Source organism: Jaminaea rosea (genome assembly GCF_003144245.1).
Source record: "Jaminaea rosea strain MCA 5214 unplaced genomic scaffold BDZ90scaffold_4, whole genome shotgun sequence".
Taxonomy (NCBI): domain Eukaryota; kingdom Fungi; phylum Basidiomycota; class Exobasidiomycetes; order Microstromatales; genus Jaminaea; species Jaminaea rosea.
This window is the reverse complement of record NW_020289978.1, coordinates 932,244-952,263: the sequence shown is the minus strand read 5'-3', so window position 1 is coordinate 952,263 and position 20,020 is coordinate 932,244. Positions and strand designations below refer to the sequence as shown.

Genomic DNA, 20,020 nt, shown 5'->3' with positions numbered 1-20,020 from the left:
CGCTCGAGCCATGCGTGATTACGCTCGGTCCGTCATATTCATCCTTTCTTCCCGACTCACACCGCGAAATCGATCTCGGCCCTGCCCTCAGCATATAGAGTAGTTAGGCTGCCCACGAGGGCACGCCTTCATGTTGCTCAACTAGACAAGGCATCTCGTCATCAGCATCCTCACCCAGCATGCCCATCTCCCTGTCCTCGACCGCGCTGCCTTTCCTGACCACCTCTCTGCACCTGGACTGGCTGCGCTCAGTCCTATTTGGCATCACTCCTCCCCCGGACCTGACAATTCGTCCAGCCTCTGGATCTCTTCTCGCAGTCAGCTATCTCTCAACATGCCTTGCCCTCGGCATACTCTCCGCCATGACCCTACCTGAGCGCACCAACACGACGGCGTGGAAATGGTTCCGCTTCATCTCCTGGCTTATAGTCGTCAAGCTCAGCGTCGACTTCTCCATCGACCCTGCAGTGAGCCTCGGAGCCCCTTTGAGGGACATGGTTATGCCCCTCCTCGGCTGGAATGCTTTGGCGAGGATGACGGATCTCTGCGTTGTGAGCGTGTGGGATGGAGAAGAGCGGGACAGAGCGCCGAGATGGATCGTTCCTGCTGGGAGCAAGCTGCTGAGGGGTGTTAAGGAGGGAGGCGAAGCTAATGGACAGGCACAGGTTGCCAGCTCGAAGGACACCTTGATGCAGTGGAAGGTGGTCCCTCACTCACAGTACCCCCTCCTCTCGCTTCGGCGCCTCCTCTGGGCACTCGACCACATCTCCCTCCTTCGACCGGGCACATCCTGGTTCCTACCCGCTGAGCAGCGCGCTCTCGAGTGGTCATTGCCCATTCTCACTCAACCTGCCAAACCGCATCACCACCGCTTCTTCGCAAGGAGCGAGGGGCTACCCTATCTGATCACCAGCGTGGTGCTGAGCGCAGCAGGAGCGCCGATGTTCATGCGCATGATGAGCTCGATCCCGCAGTCCAGCACGGGCACAGGAGCGGACAACTTCTATGCGCTCAAATGGTGGGAGCAGGGCTTCATTCCTCTTTGGATAGGCCTGAACGTACCGCTACAGTGGACGGTGATGGAGACGCTCTTCCTGTTTCCCCTCACAAGACGTTTCCACATACTTCCTTCTACGGCCTTACTGCCCGCATTCGCCCACCCTCTCCTGGCTAGCGGGCCGACCGACCTTTGGGGTCGACGATGGCATCCCTTTGTGCGTCGAACGGCGTGGCGCAATGCGAGCTTGTTCGTACCGCGCAGCTGGGGAGCGTGGGGTAGTAGACTGGGAAGCTTCGTGATCACGGGTAGCCTGCACGGATGGGCGGTCATTCGCTGGATACGTCCGCTGCCTCCTTCTACGCTGCACGCCCTCGTCGTGCTCCTATTACCTGGGCCGATGGCATTGTTCGTCGGACAGGGTGTCGCGTGCGTCCTGGAGCTGCTGCTGCTCGGCCCTCCCCCGGCTGGGCGTGGTGAGGAGAAGGGATGGAGAGCGTGGGCTCGGTGGGTCTGGCTGTGGGTCAGCGTGGCGTGGATGGGGCGCTGGTTCATTGCTACGATCGTGAGCTTGGGGATGGCGACGACAGAGTCACACGAAGGGGCTTGGAAGTGGGTATGAGAGCGCGCGAAGGCGTAAATTCATATAGAGCTGAGCATTTCAATCGTAGCGATAATGTGACAACAAAGTGGCGCGGGCGTGAGGCGTGAGGCGTGAGCGGTGAGAAGGGGCAGAGCGGGCAAGAGTGTATGTGTCGCTCAGGAAGGCGGCGTGTGCGGGGTCCAGACCATTCCTCGATGCTTGTGCTACGAGGGCCGCGTAAAGAGCTTCGCCATCCACTTCCCCACAATCCAATCTCCCTCCGGGTCGTACATGGCCGCCTCAGTGACGCCTGCGGTCAGCATGGTGATGAGAATCCAATAGAGCCCAGCGTAGAAGAGAGCGGCCAAGAAGCGGCGTCTTGCACGTTGGGTAGCCGTCCTATCTTCAGAGACGAGGACAATGACTGGCGCCGCGTTGGGAGTAGCTGGAGGGGCGGCGGGCTGTGCAGCCGCAGGTTGAGGTACGGGAGGTTGAGCCTCGAGGTTGGCTGGGTTGGTGTGAGACGAGGTCGAGCCGGCTAGTGCTTCGGCGTACGACGGAATGGGCTGATCCTGGTTCAGGTTGGTAGCAGGCGATTTCTTGTCGCCTGGGGCGATCATGGCGATGGAATTGGCGGTGGTGGAGACGAGCCAAGATGTCAAAGTGGCGGCGGATCAGCGGTGGCTCGTGCAGACGGACAGAGGGGCGGAGAGGACGATTTTGCGGGCCGCCCTCGAGAGCAACACTTCCTTCCTTGGTTCCTCTCTCTCCTCCTCCTCTTCTATCACCACGCACGGTCAGCATGGCCGAAACACTGCCCCAAAGACCGCCATCAGAAGCTGCAGAAGCTGCAGAACTGGCAGCAGAGGAGGAAAAGCAGCTATCGAGCTTCCATCGCGTCGAAGAATTCCTGTCCATCCTCCACGAGCTCCTCTCCTCTTCTTCTTCCTCCTCTCCTGGCCCCTCAACCAATCACCTCGACAAGCTCCACTCCCAGCTGCGCAGCATCCTCGACGAGTATCAAGAACAGCCTTACCTTCTAGATCCGCATCTCTCTTCCCTCATCACCCCGCCGGTGGAGATCCTCCAGTCCGCCATCCGCCAACGAGATGCCACTTCCCCAGCTGTGGCACGTAGTGCAGCCTTGCTCTACTCGTACACCAAGGTCAGGGGGTACAAGACGATCATTCGATACCTGCCTCATCAAGTGAGCGATGTGTTGCCGGTAGTGGACGCCCTCGAGTCTGCGCAGGCCTCTGCAAGTGACCGTTCGCAGGGCTGGCAGCTGCGCTACGTTCTCCTCCTCTGGCTCTCACTGGTCTGCATAATCCCCTTTTCCCTCGACAAATTCACCAGCTCGGGGGACGTGACGGATCGTATCACCGCCGTCTGTCTGTCGTTCCTCGACTCACCAGGCAAGGAGCGAGACGCAGCTGCCGTAGCGCTCGGCAAGCTCCTGCAACGGCGGGACGTACATGAAACGAGGCTGCCCTGGTTCATCGCGTGGGCTACCGAGCGCATTAGACCACCTGCTCAGCCATCTTCCTTCTTGGCTACAGGCGTACTGCAGGTCCTCTGCGAACTGCTCAAGGCCGCACCAGCCAATATCGTGGTACCCCTGCTTCCCCAAATCCAGGTCATCCTTTCCCTTGGTGACCACGGCGAAGAAGAGGACGACTCGCCCACCTTGCTCGCACTCCGCGGCAACTCCCTCGTGAATCGCTACCGCTGCAAGCTCGCAGCGCGTATGGGCATGACCCTTCTCTCCGTATCCCACACCGACGTACCCGAGCAAATTGACGCCTACATCGCGCAACTCCTCTCCGGCCTTGAGGACAAGGATACAATCGTGCGCTACTCGGCAGCCAAGGGTCTCGCGCGCATCTGTCAGCGTCTGCCAGAGGAATTCACAGCGCAAGTCGGAGATGCGATTACTGCGCTGTTCGAGATCAACGTACTACGCTTGAAGGACGGCACCCCCGACTTGAGCGCTGTGAGCGAGCATACCTGGCAGGGCGCCTGCATGGGTCTAGCTGAGCTGGGTCGGCGTCGCCTGCTGGCTGCGGCTGAGCTGGACGAGAAGTTGGAATGGGTACTGCGCGCCCTCTTCTTTGACGTCCGTCGTGGATCACACAGCATTGGTACGGCAGTGAGAGACGCGGCGTGCTATGTGCTCTGGGGGATCGCGAGGGCCAGCTACCCGGCGGAGGTGCTGCGCCCGCACGCAGAAGGAATCGCCAAGGCCCTGGTGACTGTGTCTTGCTTGGATCGGGACATCTCGATTCGACGCGCCGCGAGTGCTGCTTTCCAAGAAGGGGTGGGGCGTTTGGGACTCTACCCGCATGGAATTGATGTGATTGGGAAGACGTACGTGCGCCGTGCCCTAAGAAGGAGGATTGAAGCTGACCCCTTTGTCGCTCGACCGCTTGCAGCGACTTCTTCTCCGTCGGTATCCGTCGCACCGCCTTTCTGAGATGCTGCGCCTCGGTAGCCGTGCACTCCGAGTATCGCCTCGCGCTACTGGACCATCTGCTCAACACAACGGTCGTGCACTGGGATCCAGCGATGCGAGAGATGGGAGCGAAAGCTGTGGCGAGCGTGGCTACCCTCGACGTCGATGGGCTCGCGCCACGCATCATCGCGCAGATGAGCAAGCATGCCAAGTCACGCGATAGCAATGTACTGCACGGCTCCCTTCTCACCCTCGCTGAGCTCGGGACGCTCTGCAGCGAAAACCAGGCTTTACGGTCTCGTATCTTCTCCACCCTCTCTCTCGTCCTCCGCAACGCCATAGGCGACAAACCCTCGGTCCTCATTGCGGCGTGCAAACTCATCGCCTCCTCCTGCATAGCAGAGCCGGAGGATGAGGTAGGCTGGCGCGCTTTTCTCGACTTGGCAATGGCGCGGCGCGAGGAGGCGGTGCATGATGCTGTGGCCGAAGGATGGGAGGCCATGAGCCGCGTGAGGGATTGCGATGAGTTCATGGCGGGGCTGATTGCTGAGGTGAGCTGGAAGAAATTGCCGCAGCATAAGCAGCAGAGCGCTGTGAGGGTACTGGGAGTGATACAGTATCGAGATCCGGCGAAGGTCAAGAGGTTGAAAGAATTCTTGCTGCAGGTAGTGGGGACAAGCAGACATGTCGAGACGAAGCGCAATGCTGCGCAAGCGTTGGTGGCCGTTTGCGGCGGTGAGCAGCTTGACGAGGTGTGGGCTGCGCTTACGCACTGCTTAGATGACTACACGACGGATCAACGCGGTGATGTTGGGTCGTGGGTACGGCTTGCGGCGCTGCGTGGGCTGCGGGAACTCTCGCAGCGTGGTAAGGTGCCGAGCGAGGTGGTGTTTCACGCCGCCGTCGCCGCAGTCGGCAAACAGACAATGGAGCGTATCGACCACTTGCGCGCAGAGGCGGCTCTCACGCTGCTCACCTTCTACGTCGGCTCGCCCGCACCACACGGCAGTGAGCTCATTCGCAGCAACTTTAGCGACATCCTCCCCGCGCTGGGTGAGGAGCAGACTTTCGCCACGCTCAAAGACCCAGCCTACCTCTTCCCGCGCTCCGTACGCGCGCTCCTCTCCATCGAGGCCTATCGCCACCAAGCGCTTCGTGGTCTGGTCCAGGCATTGGGAACAAAGACGCAAATGTCTCAGCGCGTGGTAGCGAAGAGCTTGCTCGACTACGTGAAACGAGGTGAGGGGTACAGCCCGCTTGCGCTGCTGAGCGACCTGGTGACGTGGGCGGAGCAGGACTGGGGAAAGAGCAGCGTCTGTACCGCGGTTTTTGCCACTCTTAGCACTCTGCTGGACGACGATGATGTGGTGCTAGCGATGGGGTCAGAAGCCCGGCCTGAGCTGGAGCGCATCCTCGCGCTGAGCACCCGCTCGATAGGCAAGGTCACCTCACCCGCAAGGCTGAACGTTACGGGCGCCCTCAACGCCAGCCTGCTGGGGGCGGCTTGCCTGCTTGAGGATTCCGATCTGGCCTTACGCTCTCTCACTGCTTTTACTACATACTTCCTCGCGCACGAAAAATATCCAACTGTGCGGGCTGCGGCGGCCGAGAAGCTTTATCAAGTGGTCGCGAGTAGGTGGCCAAGAAGTGATGAGGAGGGCGAAGAGGAGAGTGAGGTGGACAGGGCAGAGGAGTTGTTGTTGGGTAGAGAATGGGGTTTGGGTGATACCGGGATGAGAGAGGGGGCGGATGAGGTAAGGGATCTGCTCGCGAGCTCGTTAGGGGGAGTATCAAAGCCGTAGAGCGTGCGATACCAATCAGACGAGCGCAATGCAGCGCATGTCATGAGTGATGAGGCGATGAGATCGTGGCAAGCTCACGGCTGCAGCGACGGCTGAGCGCGCGAGGAAGACAGTAATGACTTGGATTGAGTGGTGGCAATGAAGATTGAGCACCACGGCGTATGGCCAAGGTGGCCGGAGTCGAGTCAAGGAGAAGAGGAGGCAGGATATGAACAAAGCATAGCAACCCGTCGCGCTTGAGGATCGCCTACGGTACGGCCACCTTCAATGACGAGCGCGAGCCTCTGCTGTCTGCCCTCGTGCTGAGGAATCGGATGAAATCGTGTTGAGGTTTGGAGCGATGATTTGACCAAATGGGCTTCACCTGTGCCCGACGAGCTTCAAGCACGGGCGGAAGGTCGCTTGTTAGCACCTAGTGTGCTACGAGGACGTGCTCACCGATTGGTGTTCTGCCACTTCAGAGGCTCAGCTGTGACGACAGTAAGGATCAATGGAGACCTGATCTTCCCCTTGAGGGCACTTTCCGGGGACCAAGTGGAAACTACCGTTCGACCTCTTGCAACAGACCTAAGTGAGAACACCTCTCGTTAGCCCGATACTTGACTCAGGTCAGATTAGCTGACTCACATCGCTAACGCCGGGCTTCTTGCCCTCGGTGACAGCTATGAAAGCCAGGAGCATGAGCGTAGAAGCGCACATGGAGACCAGGCTAAATGTGGCAAGCTTCATGGTGGTTGGTGGCTGGTGCTGATGGGGTAAGGCGGTTGTGGGAGATGATGTTGGACGGGAGGGAAAAGGAGTGGCTCCCTGCACCATCCCTTTTGTAGCTTGCGCCCTTGACCCTCTTCGTCCACACCGGCACCGCCCACACGGCCCGACGCGGGGCTCAGCGTCACAGCGCGATGCGGTGCTTATGATCACGGCCCGAGGCGATGCTCGTAGTCACGATCCGCGTTGAGCCGCCTTACGCTCTAGCGCGATGCTCGACGCCCAAGCGGCCAGCGATTAGCGAGAGCGATGGCGGCAGTGATCACGGAGTACCGTCAGCAGTAGCGCGGCAAAGGCGAACGCAGATCGATGCGGAGGAGCCCGTCCGGATCGAAGGAATGCGAGCAGCTGCTCACGGTTGCACTGAGGTTGCTGGTGCCAGATCGACACGCAATCGGTTGGGTGATGAGCGTGGGTGCGCTCGCCTACCAAGTTGTAGTCGAATTTTTTTACACCCGGTGACGATACTTCAAAACGAAACGCGATGATGAACACATCACACCGTCGGCGTTGACGCACTCAAGGGCCAGTCTTGGAACAGAAGTCGATAATCACAAGCAGCCATCTCGCCCAGCTCTGGCAGCACCACGAACACGGACTGTCTGTCATGGTTTGCGCATCTCCTTGGTCAATTCTCCTCGTGACGCCGACCATGCCCACCGATGCTCACCGAACAGCGCACACTGAAGGGTCAAAAAGCAGCTGGCAGGCGACGAAGGAAGTCACGTTCTCAGCGTATGACCAGCAAGCTGCAGTGAGGCTCGATAAGGACTTACTGCGATGGCAGCAGCTGTCCGATGTAGTGGTCTGTCCAGCCGGGCAGCCCTCGGCCCCGTGCCATGCACACTGACCGCCGCCTTTGGGTTGGCAGCAATATCCCGTCGTATAGTACGCCTCTGCCGTGCCAGCGAGAAGAGAGGCGACGAGCAAAAGCGTCACGGTCTTAAAGAGGAGCACAAGGTTCATACTGCCGGCGGTAGTCGCCGAGCCAAGGGCGGCGAATGTGATAGGATTTGTGAAGGTGATGTGTAAGGTAAAGATTGGTCAAGCAATAAGGGGAAAAGAAGCGGAACTGCCACGCAAGAGCGACCTCATCGTCATGCCATCGGCGATCCACTGCGGGCCGTTGCCCATCATTCGCGTGTCATGTCGGGCCGTCCCCTCCGCTGAGCCCGCTGCCGCCACCAGTGTGCAGGCTCGCCGTCCTATAGTCAAATCTGCTGGATAAGACGCAGAGAGATGAGAGAGATGCTTAGCACTGCCCGCTGGCCCACATCTCGACGCGTGCAGGCGCCTGACACGGTGCCCACTTATATGTCGGTCGTCTCCGAGCCCACCAACGCCTTTTGGCGCGATCCGATTCTTGATCAGCCTGCTGAGCACCACACACACCTGCCTCTCCTGCCCATCAATGGTGACAGCACCTTGCAGATGAAGCGACGCGAGAAGAGATGAGCCGTGCGCAGAAGATCGAAGAGGGTCAATTCAGGTCAGCGCGTCCCGTCTCGTCCCCATGTTGAGCGCATAAAGCATGCTCACGCCGCGTCGACACTCTTGTCTCCAGCGTAGCAGTCATGATCGGTCTGCCAGCGACAAGACTTGGGGTCTCTGCGAGCCAGGATTAATGTCAGAAGAGACGCAATCGCGGGCGGGAGGGCGTGTACGCATCGGAAAGGGTATCGGTGGTTAGGACCATAATGCAAAGGTTGAGACGAGGCTGCTGTGTCGCTCTTGTTGCTGTCGCTCACCTCTCAGGTGCGCAACAGACACCAGTCACGCAACATCGGGGCTCTAGAACCATTCCTGATGTGAGCGGCCGAAGTAGGAGGCATACGAGGAGCGCGACTGCAGCGCTGTTGACGCGATTTGCGGCCATCTGGTGAGGCGATGTCGTGGAAGGTGTGGTGTGGTTGGGAAGCAAGACAACCTCGACAATTACGGTGCGAAGGAAAGCAGTGTGTCGTGATCAACTCGTCTTAAAATACGTGGCATTGGAGGACGTCTCCTCCGATTGGTCTTGTATCAGCTCGGCGGATCGTAAGCTCACTTTGCCTCCTACCGCCGCCGTGCAAGTGGGCTGATGAGACCGCGAGCCTTGCACGGCGGCACATTGCCTTCTGCACTTGTACTTAATAAACCACCGCCCCTAAACCCATAAGTCCCCAAGTGGGCTTGCCGTTGCGACGGCATCGGCAGCTTGAAAGGCAGGTCAGAAGTAGGCGTGGATTCCCCTGCGTGAGGAGCCGACGATCAGGCGGGAGAAAGAGCGAGAAGGCATGCTGGTTGTGGCTTGGTATTGCTCAATGAAGCAGGCCAACGTCCGTAGCCTGGAGTTGGTTTATGTGAGAGGCATACCCCACCCATCAAAGAGCTCGTTCACTTGCCTCTTCGCCGCGCTTGCCGCCATCATCCCACCGCTACGCGGCCGTATTGCCACCTCTTCTTCATAACCCCTCATCCGAACAGCGCCTGGTCATACGCATTGCCATAGAGCCCCCTCCAGCTTTGCGGCTCCTCGAGCTCCTGTTTGCCTTCCTGTGACCCTTGTGCCGCATCAGGTCCAGCCCTGCCCATCGAACCCAGCCCTGGCAGTACCTCATCCACGACGCAATGCGCCATGCGGTGGGCGTCGCCTCGATTGTCTCCTTCTGCAGCCCAGAGAAGGAGAGCGCCGCTCGGGATGGCAGGCGAGGAAGATGATCCGCTATCGGGTCCGCTGAGCGCTGAAAGATATCGCGACGTCAGGCCTGCTGATGAGGACGGTAGACGAGATTGGGGCGGAGATGACGTTGACAAACCGCCTGCCTCGCCCTGACCAACCAGCAGATTCGAGCTGACGGCGGGCCCGGCAAGCTGCAGCACCTTGGCGAGCTTCTTTTGCTCCTGTCCATCCGCATCCAGCATGTAGTGCATCATCCCACCACTTGACCCGAGCTCCTCATCGCCCCTCAGCGCGGCATCCAAGCTGCTCAATACTACCACTCGCGCGAAACCCTCTTCACGCGCCCAGGCCGCCATCCTTCTTGCGAAGCCTGCCCGCCGCGCTCGGAGGACAGGGGAGCGCTGTTGCACCACCGTCACGCCGTGCGATGAGCTGAACACATCGAGCGCCGTTGAAATGCCCGCTTCACCGTCCGAGCCGCCCACGAAGGGTATCAAGTCCTGTCCTGCATCCAAGCTTCCTACGCGCGAGAGGGAGAGGGGGCGATGCGCTACGAGGAGGTCGACGCACAGCTGTGGGACTGAGCCTGAGGAGATGGTCGGGAGGATGAGGGTGTGTCCGGCAAATGACCTCGAGGACGACGAGGCTGATGTCGTGGGACAGAAGCGCAGCGCAGCGCTACTCGAGGTTGTCATGATGGCGCTTAGGTTGAGAAGTTGCGAGCCTCGCCAAAATGATGCGCCGCCGCCTCAACGCAACGCACGGACTGCGAGCCATGGAAAGCCACGCGGCCTTGGCTTTACAGTGAGACCGAGGCATGGGTCGTGTGGGCCGATCCTGTCGGACTAGCCGGCGCCGATATGGCCCCGCGCTGCGAGACCTCGAGTCAAGGCTGCACAACGTCGAGGCAGCTGGGATAGGACCTTCCTTCTCACCGTCACCACCACCACCACTTCTCCCCAGCATGACCTCCCTCATCAGCCTTCGGGCTCTTCGCGCAGCACCGCGCTCCCTCACCAGCGCCTCAAGATGCTACTCGACCAAGATCGACCCCATGACGGGCGAGCTTGCCCCTTCGCCCGTTCTCGGCCTCGACTCGTCAAAAGTGCAAATCGAGCAGACGTCCAACCCTCGCACCCGACCGCCTTCTGAGAGCCTCATCTTCGGTCAGAGCTTCTCAGACCACATGCTCGTCGTACCCTGGAGCTCACAGACTGGTTGGGACACTCCCAAGATTCAGCCCTACGCTCCCCTCACGTTGGACCCTTCGAGTGTCATCTTCCATTATGCGCCCAGTCTCTTCGAGGGGATGAAGGCGTACAAGGATAAGGACGGCAAGTGCCGGTGAGCAGCCAGCCGTGCTCTCAAGCGCCCTCATGTCTCTGACGCTCACATCGCCCTCTCCTCTGCGTGCGCAGGCTGTTCCGCCCGGACATGAACATGCGTCGCATGAACACCTCTGCGGACCGCTTGGCCCTGCCCACCTTCGACGGCGGAGAGCTCACGCAGCTGATTCGCAAGTTGGTCAGCATCGACTCGACGTGGGTCCCCAACGAGCCTGGTCACTCCATGTACATTCGACCCACACTCATTGGAACTCAGGCGGCGCTGGGCGTGAACCAGACGAGCGATGCGTGCGTACAATCACAAGACAAAGATGACAGCTGAAGCATCACCTGCTGACACCGACGCCATCCCCTTTCACGCACGTTGCAGGCTCCTCTTCGTCATCACCTCCCCCGTGGGACCCTACTACAAAACGGGTTTCAAGCCCGTATCCCTTTCCGCCGACCCGTCGCAGGTCCGCGCATGGCCAGGAGGAGTAGGTCAATACAAGCTCGGAGCGAACTACGCCCCGGGCATTAAGCCCCAGATGCAAGCTGCGACCAAGGGGTACCATCAGAACCTGTGGCTCTTCGGCGACGAGGCCTGGCTGACCGAGGTTGGAACGATGAACCTCTTCGTCGTCGTCAAGGGACAGGACGGCGTGACCGAACTGGTGACCCCTCCGCTCAACGGCATGATCCTGCCCGGTGTCACCCGCGACTCCATCTTGTCATTGGCCCGCGGTCATGCGAGCGGCTCGGCACCCATTGCTGGTTTGCCGAAGCAGCTACGCGTTGTTGAGAGGGAGATGAACATGGCCGAGGTGATGGCACACTCGGATCGCGGATCATTGCTGGAGATGTTTGGTGCAGGTACGGCTGCTGTTGTGAGCCCGGTAGAGAGGGTAGGGTACAAGGGGCGTGATATCATGATCCCTACGGGCGAGGGAGGCGCGGGCAATGTGGCCAAGGCGATGCTTGGTGAGATTGATGCGATTCAGAGGGGAGAGAGAGCGTCGCATCCTTGGTCGGTACTCGTTGATTAGAGGCGATGCGGCGTTGATGATAATACGATGTCAATGCGGGCGAAGATTTTCGTGTCAGTGAGCGAGAAGAGGTTGCCGTCTGCTCGCCCGCTTTTTTCAAGTGGCCTGAGCGCAGAGGCGGACGGACTGCCGGAAATGGGCGCCGTGTGCCGCTGCGAGTCGAGAGGCGGGCTCGGTTGCTCCGTCAGCTCACCCACCAAATCTCGACTCAGCAATGGGACGCTCTGTCCTCGTTGCCTTCCCACCTATCACTCAACACCTCATCGCGACTATTCTATTCGCCTGAAGTTGCTCTCATCGCGCATCTCCGCAGTCGTTGCCATGGACGACTTGCAGCCCTCGCCGCCACCTCGCCCGACGATCCTGGCCCTACCACATGAACTACTCCTGGACATCCTCGCGCTTGTTTCCCCGCGGGATGTCGCCTCCTTCTCGCAGACATGCCGCGACGCCAACTCCCTCATCAATGGCGAGGGGACAGCTCCTTCACATCTTTGGCGTCGACTGTTCCTCGAAGGATGGGACGCTTTGCCAGACGAGGAGGCTGGGCATATGCGCTCCATTCTCCAATCTCTTACTCGAGCTCGTACGGACTTGCGCCTCGGGGCTCGCTCACACCCTCACCTGGCCAAGTCACACAGTCGCGCCCTCCATAGCCTCATCAATGCCACCCACTCTCGTCTGCCGCGAGACTCCGCTGACGACCGGAATGAGGACGCCCCTCGCTCTCGCAGCGCCGCAACCCTTGCCTCGATGTTCCCACCTAGCTACGTAGGCGATCGACGCTGGGCGGCCTTCGTCTACCCCAGGCAGGACGTGAAGCGCCTTTCCGTTTGGAACGAGGAGACAAAGCAGGAGAGGGCGAAGAGACTCAAGGCCAGCGAAGAGAAGGCCAAGAAGAGGGAGGCGGATATGGAGAAGAAGAGGGCACGATCCAACAGCGGCAACAGAGGTGCAAAGTCTATGGCACCTACGGAGGCCAAGAAGCGTCGTCATAATGACGAGGAGGGCGCCACTTCGAGCAGCCGTCGCCGCTCTGCCCGCATACAACGCCGCACCGAGCTCGCGGCCTCGGACGTCTTTCTGCCTCCATCCTTTCTCTCCTTCCTCCCTACCGAAAGACAAGCAGACCGCGACGAACAGTCCATGATGGCATCCACCCGCCTTGAAGGACTCGCAGAGTGCCTCGATGAAGAGGCGGCAGCGCACTTGCACGTGCTCCATGGCGTGAGGCAGATGCGCTTTCCTACGGAGGAGGAGAAGGATCGATTGCTCAAAAAGGCAAAGAAGAAGAGGCAGGTCGAGGAAGCCAAGAAGCAGAAGGAGGTCAAGGCTGCTGCACGTAGGCTGGCCGCCAAACGTAGTGCCAAGGGAAAAGGCAAGAGGCGAGAGGACAAGAATGACAGTCAGCAAGACATTCAACCAAAGTCAACCCCTTCACGTGGCTCACGCAGTAAGGTCAAGCCCTCAATGCGTCGCTCTACTGCTGGCAGCGAAGACGATTCGGATTCTCTCCTCTTCTCCGGCTATGAATCGGCCGATGGAGACGAGTACGCCCAGTACCCGTCAGTCATGTCCGCCCAACACGCTCCAGCCATGCCTCTCCCCGCGGTGAGTGTTCCACACTTTGGAGAACTCCCGCGTCTCTACACTTCTTCGGGTGAGGGGATACATGCCCGGCCCCGACTGCACGACGGACTCAATAGCGACGATGAAGACCTCTCTCGCCGCAAGGCAGGCCCTTCCCGTCAGCGGGATAGCGCATCTCGTACCCCCTCGCCCTCTCCAAGCCTCGACTCCGAAGGGCAGATGGACGAATACTTTGACTTTAGGGAGATGGTCGAGGACGCCTATGCGGAAGGCTTCTTTGCCAGCATTGAGCATCGAGACGCCGTGTTGAAGGGAGAGGCAGACCCGCCCCCGCATATTGATGAGGCTATGTTCCGGCTGCACAGCAGGAGGCTGGCGGAGGCTGCAGGGGACAATGTGGATAGCGAGGAGGACGATGATGACTATAGCGCCATTGAAAGCGCCTCTGACGCGTACGATGGGGCTGAATATGACTCAGAGTACTTGTCTGCAGATGAAGACGACGATGGCGACGAGGAACTCACACCTGGACTGGACTTCGAAACGGCCGACTCGATTGAGGAATCCAACGTTTTCCTCGGCCATCCTCAAGGTCCAGGCGGGGACGCTACTTTACGTCGCGAAGCCAGAGGAGTGGTGTACGATGCCGGCCGCTATGGTTACGAGAACGCTTGGGGACCTTTTAAGCCCTTCCGGACCCAACCCGCCGAGATGCGCAATGGGCGTCGCGGGCCCTTCGCGGGCTTGAATTTGATGCAGTTGGGGCTTGGCGCTGGTGCGCACGATGAAGACGACGACAGTAGCGATGGGGACATCGAGGAAGTCGTGGATATGGAGACGCTTGATGCTCAGGCTGCCGCAGATGGAGTCACCTGGCAGCCCGGCCAAGATGAGGAGGACGACCTCCCCGCCACAACGCAAGCTCCGGTCCTCACAAACGGCACAGCCGCAATTGCCGGCTCTCCTCTCGCGACAACGGACGAAGATGATGAAGACTTCTCCGGCAGCGAAGACGAGGAAGATGACAGTGATGCCGCCTTCTCAGACGATGGACTGCTCCCTCCCTTTGGCGGATTGGGCCCACACAACTTCGCTCGGATGGTCGCCCATGTTGGCGCCTACTCTGGATCCAAAGTGCGCAATCGCCTCCAAGATGAGAGAGAGAAGCGCAAAGCGCAACAGCCGCAGCAGCCTACTCTCCCGGCCCGCGCTCGCGTTGACTGGCTCCTCGCCGAATCCATCATGCTCGTCGTACACGCCAACCTCCACTACGCGATCCATCGGTGCGGTTGGGGTTCTGGCTTCATGCTGCCACGCGGCGCCCGTGGTGATGGTGGCGGCACGAGCGACGGCACAAACGGGCGTGCACTGGTCATGCCTGAGATAAGGGGTCCGCTGGACGCTTGCTGCCATAAGAGGAACAGGAGGCTTCTGTATCCTCATGCGGGATGGGGAATGTCGAGGGGCGAGGAGCAGCCAAAGGGCAAGGTCGAGGGCATGGCTGAGGAGGACAGTGGTGAGCAAGAGGAGGGAGAGGAGAAGCAAGCTGATAGAAACGACACCCCTGCCGTACATGACTGGGCCAACGTTGAGTCTGCCACCTGGATGGGCACCTACTTCTTCCTCGATGTGAGTGTGGCTCAACTCTCGACTAGCTCACGACAACGCAATAGCTCATCATCACCCCTTGTACCCCCGTTCGCAGTACCCCAACTTCCTCCGCTACAACGCCCGTCTAGCCGAAGAAGTAGGCAAAGCCAAGGAGCCCTGGGCCATCTCGTCTCGCCCGTACGGCATGGACCCTAACGCCCCGCCCTACACCGGCACCTCTGGCCCAGTAGCACACGAGCTTCTCCATCGCGCCGAAGCAACGGGCGATTGCCTCGCTCTCCGCCTCACCCTGAAGCCCGCCGACTTGCAAACACCCGAAAGCGAGGAGGGCATTGCGGACTCGGCCTCGTATGGGGAAGAAGACCCGCAATTTCCCACTCTCCGATTCATCGGGCGGACCTACACTCACCCGGACCTCGATGCTGCAGCAGCCATGCGCGCCCAAGCCGCCGACAATGGCGATGAGTCCGACCCTGATGATTGGGACACGGACGATCCCTCCCCACCTGTCCCCACAGCCCGAGGAATGGCACACGGCTTCGTCCGTCCAATCTACAGCGAAGACCCTGCGCAACAACGTGCCCGATACCACGCGCCCACCGACCGCTACCTACCTCTGATCGTCGCACTACAGTGGCGCCTCACCCACGCCTACGACGGGGCGGATCGCTGGTCCCTCTCTGGCGTCCAGGCCGGTCCACCGGGAACTCGCGCGCCAATCTACGGTACGTGGTCGGACGTCGAGCGCGATGATGGATCGCCTCTGGGGCCATTTGCGTACTTCAATGTCGATTCGAGGCCGTGGCGCGAGGTGGAGAGACTGAGGGACGAGGAGCATGCGAGGAGGGAGAAGGTGAGAGAGGGGAGGAGGAAGAGGAGACTGGAGAGAGAGACGCAGCTGGCGATGGAGGGGGCGACGGGGGCGTGAAGGCGCATGATCCTGCCATGATTCAGCAGTGATGAGCGCGGGATGAGAAGGCAAATAGCAATGACCGCGGCGTCGCAATGCGCATCTCATGAGGAGACCGCGGCGTCGCAATGCGCATCCCATGAGGAAAGAATCGATTGTATGATTAGAGGAACGTGATGAACAGAGAGAGAGAGAAAGTGACAAATGAGAAGACAGCTTGGTGAAGTGAGAGAGTCGCGTGAATTATCGAGTCGGTCCGGTCGCATTTTGTTGTGGTGTAGAGGTAGCGCTAAGATTTGTAGAGTCGTTTCTTTGTTTGCTAGCTGCGTGCTGCTGAATGCGTAGAATCGGTACCTGACCGAGATAGAGTGAAAACTGTGTTCTGTCGCGAGTCGTGGTGGAAGCCGGCCGTAGAAGTCGTGGCTGGCCCGCTGCTCGAGCGGCCTATCGCCCAGCCGTGGGCATGCTCAGCACCAAGTCTGGATCAAAAGGCTCGGGCCTCTCGCCGCCCGCCACCAGGTCAGACCAGTAGACCAGGCCGCCCTTCTCAATCCTTCTGAGCGTCGTCGATTTGTCATCTGCGCCGCCTCGTCGAGGTCTACTGGCGCCGCCCGGTGCCGTCTGATGCATTGGAGGGAGCGAAAGACTACTATCCCCGCTCCCCTGCCCGCCAACCTTGTCCTCGTACTCGTTGCCATTTGGGTCCCAGGCAAGGGGCTGAAGGGGCGCGGATTCTTGGGGTCGTCGGAAGAGGGTGACCAGATTGTCCTCTACGGTCGGCGAGCGCGGAATGGTCGAGTTAGAGGGGTGTGCCTCTCGCATGACGTGACGTGGAATCGCCTGCCCATGGTAGTAGTAGTACGTGTAGACGTGCGTGACTGGCGGTGGCCCTCGACGTGAATCCGCGGCCGAAAGGCACTCGAGGGGCGGCGTGGCAGCACGAGCGCTCATCACACCGGGCTCTCCGGGCACATAGCGGCGCTCCCGTACTTCAATCTCGGAGCAATGCAGTACGGTGCGATGCCCGTTCGAGCCGCGCTTGAGGGCATCGTGGTTGACACTGGAGGTGCACATGCGGCAGGGAGAAGCGATGTGGTAGCCAATCTGAGATCCGCAGCCGTAGCAGCCTAGCGTCTGGGTTAGACACTCGCAGGTGCGCTCGGCGGTAGCGCCCTTAGACTTTGCCAAGATGCTTGGGTTCTGAGTAGCGTAGAGAGGACCGCAATTCTGCGGCATGACGTCCGTGGAGAAGAGAGTGACGTGGGGCCTGAGGAGGAGGACAGCCTTCATGCCACGGTCGGTGAGGAAAGCGCCGCATCCCTTGCAATTGATGAGGTAGACTGGATGCATCTCCTTGGGTTTCCCATTCTCTCGAATCCTGCTCATCGTTTCTTGCTGTCGTTGGAGCTCAAGGATCCTATCGGTCGCATCATCCAGTCGCGCATCGCTGATGGAGCGATTAGCCTCGTCCTCCGCAATGCGTTGCCGGAGTCGCATCCGTTCGTAGGCTTGCTGATCAGCGAGCTGCTGTTGGCGGGCGAGCTCGGATTGGTAGTAGCTGTCCGGGGCGGTGTCCCATGTCACGCGAGGTGCCTCGATGGGAGTAGAGGAAGACGAAGGTTGAGGTGGCAGAGAAGCCGCATCGAGGCGGGAGAAGGTGTTGGGCATCGTGGGCGACGTGCCGGTCGAGTCAATTTAATGGTGGGAAGGAGAGTCTGACCTGATGGAGTAGAGCGATGGGAAAGTCGCCAAGGAGCGTGTGAGCGCGAGTGAGGAGTGTGATAGAGAAGAGTGGAGCGAGATTGGGAGACGATATTCAGGTCGTCGTGACCACCCGCTCAGCCACGGCCCGCCCAGCGGGATCGTTGTGGGAAGAGAGGATGGCAGAGGACAAGACAGGTGTGGGAATGGAAGCGAAGATGAGAAGCGGTACGGTTGCTGAGCGGCACCACTCTATCCGCTCCCACTCCCGTTTCCGCTCCCGCGCCTATCTCGTGCCCACAATTTCATTGCGTGAGGGCAATCAGGGACTCGAGCCGCTCCAGTCTCGCCGAAGTCGCATATCGGGCCGAGATCGTGAACGTGAGCTCGACCATGGCCGACCCTCCTGACTAGGTAATCCTTGCCGCTGCTGTGACAAGAATGCTCATCTCGTCACGGACGTTGCGCGGCAAGCTGCGCGCTACGCCTGACCCTACTGTCGAAACATGTGCTGTTCATCATCTCAAGAGCGGCCACTTACCTGTCGTCCGCTCACTCGCTCGCTCGACGCTGGAAGAGAGCGCGAGGAAATGTCGAAGATGCCTCGCGCCGCCAAGGTCGATCTCGATGGTCGTGCGACCGAAGGATGAGCAAGAGATGGTGGTGTATTGACAAGAATGGACGAGTGGTATTGATGTTCAGAAGCGCAGAGAGAGATCAAGTGATGGAGTCTGTCTAGCGTTACATTGACAGAGACTGAGACGACCGAGCTCGAACAAGGGGCACATTGCGAGATGAGACCAAAAGTGAGGAGGCGAGGCGGCGACTGAGATGAGACCACAAGTGAGGGGGCGAGGAGGAGCGAGCCAGCAGCGGGCAGGTTGCTGCGAGCGACGGAGCCAAATCGTCTTTGTCGTCACACTCGACGACGTCTCACACAGCTAGTCCCTTTGCCGGCATTGGCGTCAACTGTCCGCGGCCCTCAGAACTGAGTCGGACAAGACAGAGCAAGGCATCGTCGTCCTGTGATGCGCTCATTGATCGGCCGCCGCCAGCCTTGTCTTGGCCGGCTCCTCATCCAGATCGGCCTGCTTCTCGCCGCCCGCTGCGATGAGTCGTGCTTGCATTACTGCAACCCCGCCGAGATCTCAGTTCACAATTTCCAGGGTCGCAGCTCCCCACCCTTGACCCTCTCTGTCACACTCCTTTGAACAACCAGAGTCTCCCTTCACTCAAGCTTCCCCTCGTCCTTGTAGCGGGCGCATGCCAGTCTCTGAATTCTAGCCCGCTCTTTGATCATACGCCGCCGCTGCCCGCGCACTCTTGTGAGACAGCAGATTCAAAAAGGCTGCCGTTTCCGCGTGCAGCGGGCATCGTCGTCAAGACGAAAATGGTGTCCGCCCATCTGACAACTCTCCTGTGAGCTTCACAGACTCCGGCAAGGCCACGCTAAGGCTGTGCTGGTGTTTTGTCATCCCAACCTTGAGCAACCTTGAGCGTAGGACGTGACTCTTGGCTCACGGCCCGCTGGCAACCCTTTTCACCTAGGCAACCATCCAAATGCCGGTCTTTGGACGATGGTCTGTCTGGCCAAGCGAGGAGCAAGATCCTGAGGCACTCTAGCGGGTCGCCGAGATCGACTCGTAGCGGAGAAGACGAGACGAGGCACACACGACTGGGGGGAGCAATGTTGGTAGCGTGCTTGCTTTGCTTGTTGACGAAACGACTGATCACTACCACTGGTAGATGCACGGCGGCCCGGCTACGAGGACAACGGACGGTCTTTGCTGAGATACGAAGTGGGGTGCCGTCCGGCATCGGCTGTAGGGAGATAGTGTGAAGCTCGCGCTCGATTGAAGACCCTCGCCCACCCTTTCCGCGTTGCCCGCCTTGCCCGCGTTGCGGCTCCTCAATGTCAACCTCATTGCAGCTTGAGTCTACGACGTTGCTCACTCATCGCAAAGTGTGAGCCTGTGATGATGCTCAAGCCCAGCCTCAGTGCACAGTGAGCTCCTGCATCTTTATGGTCTCCCAATGCTGTCCGCGGGACGCTTTAGCTCTGAGACTGGCCTGCCAATACGGGCAGAAGAAGGGAGCGGGATGTCGCAAAACTAGACGGGCCTTTCTCTCCATGACAAAGCGGCGTGATAGCTAGCTCTTAATCTCGAGCTCAACACTCTTGTTCCCGCCAGAGCCTACCATCATGGCGGGGCTTGCGCTTGAGCCAGCGCTTGAGCTCCCTTGAGCTAGCCTTCAGCGCGAGTATGAGCAATGCCATGAGTCCTCACCGTGACGCCAGCGTTGAGCCGCACCTCAGCGTCGTCCCAAGCTAAGCCAAAAGATGGAACGCGGCTTGCTGATGCTTTGGAACCTCGAGCTCGAGCGTGCCTGTCGCTGCGACCAGCGTCCGACGGGATAAGGTTCGCGCCACGCCACGCCGCAATCAACTCAGCCACGCATCCACTTCTCCGACGACGCAGGAGAGCGAATCTTGCGCCCGCGGCTGTTGAATCTTTCCGCCTTCGATCTCATCGATCATCAGGAGGAAGGAGGGCTCTTCGTCCGATTGTCCG

At 59.8% G+C, this 20,020-nt stretch overlaps 8 protein-coding genes across 8 annotated transcripts; 4 read left to right on the top strand and 4 right to left on the bottom strand.

The window, feature by feature from the left end:
- Positions 1–179: 179 nt before the first annotated feature.
- Positions 180–1,619, top strand: BDZ90DRAFT_278964 (hypothetical protein; the record flags this gene model as incomplete). Its single annotated transcript, XM_025509134.1, has 1 exon — positions 180–1,619. The coding sequence occupies one exon, from the start codon at positions 180–182 to the stop codon at positions 1,617–1,619; it is 1,440 nt and encodes a 479-aa protein (XP_025363231.1).
- BDZ90DRAFT_231598 (hypothetical protein) lies at positions 1,603–2,244 on the bottom strand. The gene has a single exon (XM_025505922.1). It carries the CDS (start codon positions 2,198–2,200, stop codon positions 1,805–1,807), a length of 396 nt encoding a protein of 131 aa, XP_025363230.1. The 5' UTR covers positions 2,201–2,244; the 3' UTR covers positions 1,603–1,804.
- Positions 2,245–2,349: 105 nt separating this feature from the next.
- Positions 2,350–5,970, top strand: BDZ90DRAFT_231597 (ARM repeat-containing protein). Its single transcript, XM_025505921.1, has 2 exons — positions 2,350–3,947; positions 4,013–5,970. The coding sequence occupies exons 1-2, from the start codon at positions 2,383–2,385 to the stop codon at positions 5,832–5,834; spliced, it is 3,387 nt and encodes a 1,128-aa protein (XP_025363229.1). The 5' UTR covers positions 2,350–2,382; the 3' UTR covers positions 5,835–5,970.
- A 146-nt stretch (positions 5,971–6,116) lies between these two features.
- BDZ90DRAFT_231596 (hypothetical protein) lies at positions 6,117–6,599 on the bottom strand. The gene is made up of 2 exons (XM_025505920.1): positions 6,462–6,599; positions 6,117–6,401 (listed from the first exon to the last, which is right to left on the bottom strand). The coding sequence occupies exons 1-2, from the start codon at positions 6,561–6,563 to the stop codon at positions 6,300–6,302; spliced, it is 204 nt and encodes a 67-aa protein (XP_025363228.1). The 5' UTR covers positions 6,564–6,599; the 3' UTR covers positions 6,117–6,299.
- A 2,127-nt stretch (positions 6,600–8,726) lies between these two features.
- On the bottom strand, positions 8,727–9,983 carry BDZ90DRAFT_153140 (hypothetical protein). The gene has a single exon (XM_025503553.1). The coding sequence runs from the start codon at positions 9,957–9,959 to the stop codon at positions 9,057–9,059; it is 903 nt and encodes a 300-aa protein (XP_025363227.1). The 5' UTR covers positions 9,960–9,983; the 3' UTR covers positions 8,727–9,056.
- Positions 9,984–10,318: 335 nt separating this feature from the next.
- BDZ90DRAFT_245905 (branched-chain amino acid aminotransferase II) lies at positions 10,319–11,635 on the top strand (the record flags this gene model as incomplete). Its single annotated transcript, XM_025507531.1, has 3 exons — positions 10,319–10,608; positions 10,683–10,898; positions 10,981–11,635. The coding sequence occupies 3 exons, from the start codon at positions 10,319–10,321 to the stop codon at positions 11,633–11,635; spliced, it is 1,161 nt and encodes a 386-aa protein (XP_025363226.1).
- Positions 11,636–11,830: 195 nt separating this feature from the next.
- On the top strand, positions 11,831–16,056 carry BDZ90DRAFT_231593 (hypothetical protein). The gene is made up of 2 exons (XM_025505919.1): positions 11,831–14,854; positions 14,931–16,056. The coding sequence occupies exons 1-2, from the start codon at positions 11,957–11,959 to the stop codon at positions 15,762–15,764; spliced, it is 3,732 nt and encodes a 1,243-aa protein (XP_025363225.1). The 5' UTR covers positions 11,831–11,956; the 3' UTR covers positions 15,765–16,056.
- On the bottom strand, positions 16,040–17,651 carry BDZ90DRAFT_153092 (hypothetical protein). Its single transcript, XM_025503552.1, has one exon. It carries the CDS (start codon positions 17,412–17,414, stop codon positions 16,191–16,193), a length of 1,224 nt encoding a protein of 407 aa, XP_025363224.1. The 5' UTR covers positions 17,415–17,651; the 3' UTR covers positions 16,040–16,190.
- Positions 17,652–20,020: the final 2,369 nt, after the last annotated feature.

Bases quoted from the DNA above. Each gene is read 5' to 3' on its own strand.
- BDZ90DRAFT_231598 (XM_025505922.1), bottom strand. From the start codon at position 2,200: ATGATCGCCCCAGGCGACAAGAAATCGCCTGCTACCAACCTGAACCAG.
- BDZ90DRAFT_231597 (XM_025505921.1), top strand. From the start codon at position 2,383: ATGGCCGAAACACTGCCCCAAAGACCGCCATCAGAAGCTGCAGAAGCT. The intron at 3,948-4,012 runs GTACGTGCGCCG...GACCGCTTGCAG, and splicing joins ATTGATGTGATTGGGAAGAC to CGACTTCTTCTCCGTCGGTA.
- BDZ90DRAFT_231596 (XM_025505920.1), bottom strand. From the start codon at position 6,563: ATGAAGCTTGCCACATTTAGCCTGGTCTCCATGTGCGCTTCTACGCTC. The intron at 6,402-6,461 runs GTGAGTCAGCTA...GTTCTCACTTAG, and splicing joins AGAAGCCCGGCGTTAGCGAT to GTCTGTTGCAAGAGGTCGAA.
- BDZ90DRAFT_153140 (XM_025503553.1), bottom strand. From the start codon at position 9,959: ATGACAACCTCGAGTAGCGCTGCGCTGCGCTTCTGTCCCACGACATCA.
- BDZ90DRAFT_231593 (XM_025505919.1), top strand. From the start codon at position 11,957: ATGGACGACTTGCAGCCCTCGCCGCCACCTCGCCCGACGATCCTGGCC. The intron at 14,855-14,930 runs GTGAGTGTGGCT...CCCCGTTCGCAG, and splicing joins GCACCTACTTCTTCCTCGAT to TACCCCAACTTCCTCCGCTA.
- BDZ90DRAFT_153092 (XM_025503552.1), bottom strand. From the start codon at position 17,414: ATGCCCAACACCTTCTCCCGCCTCGATGCGGCTTCTCTGCCACCTCAA.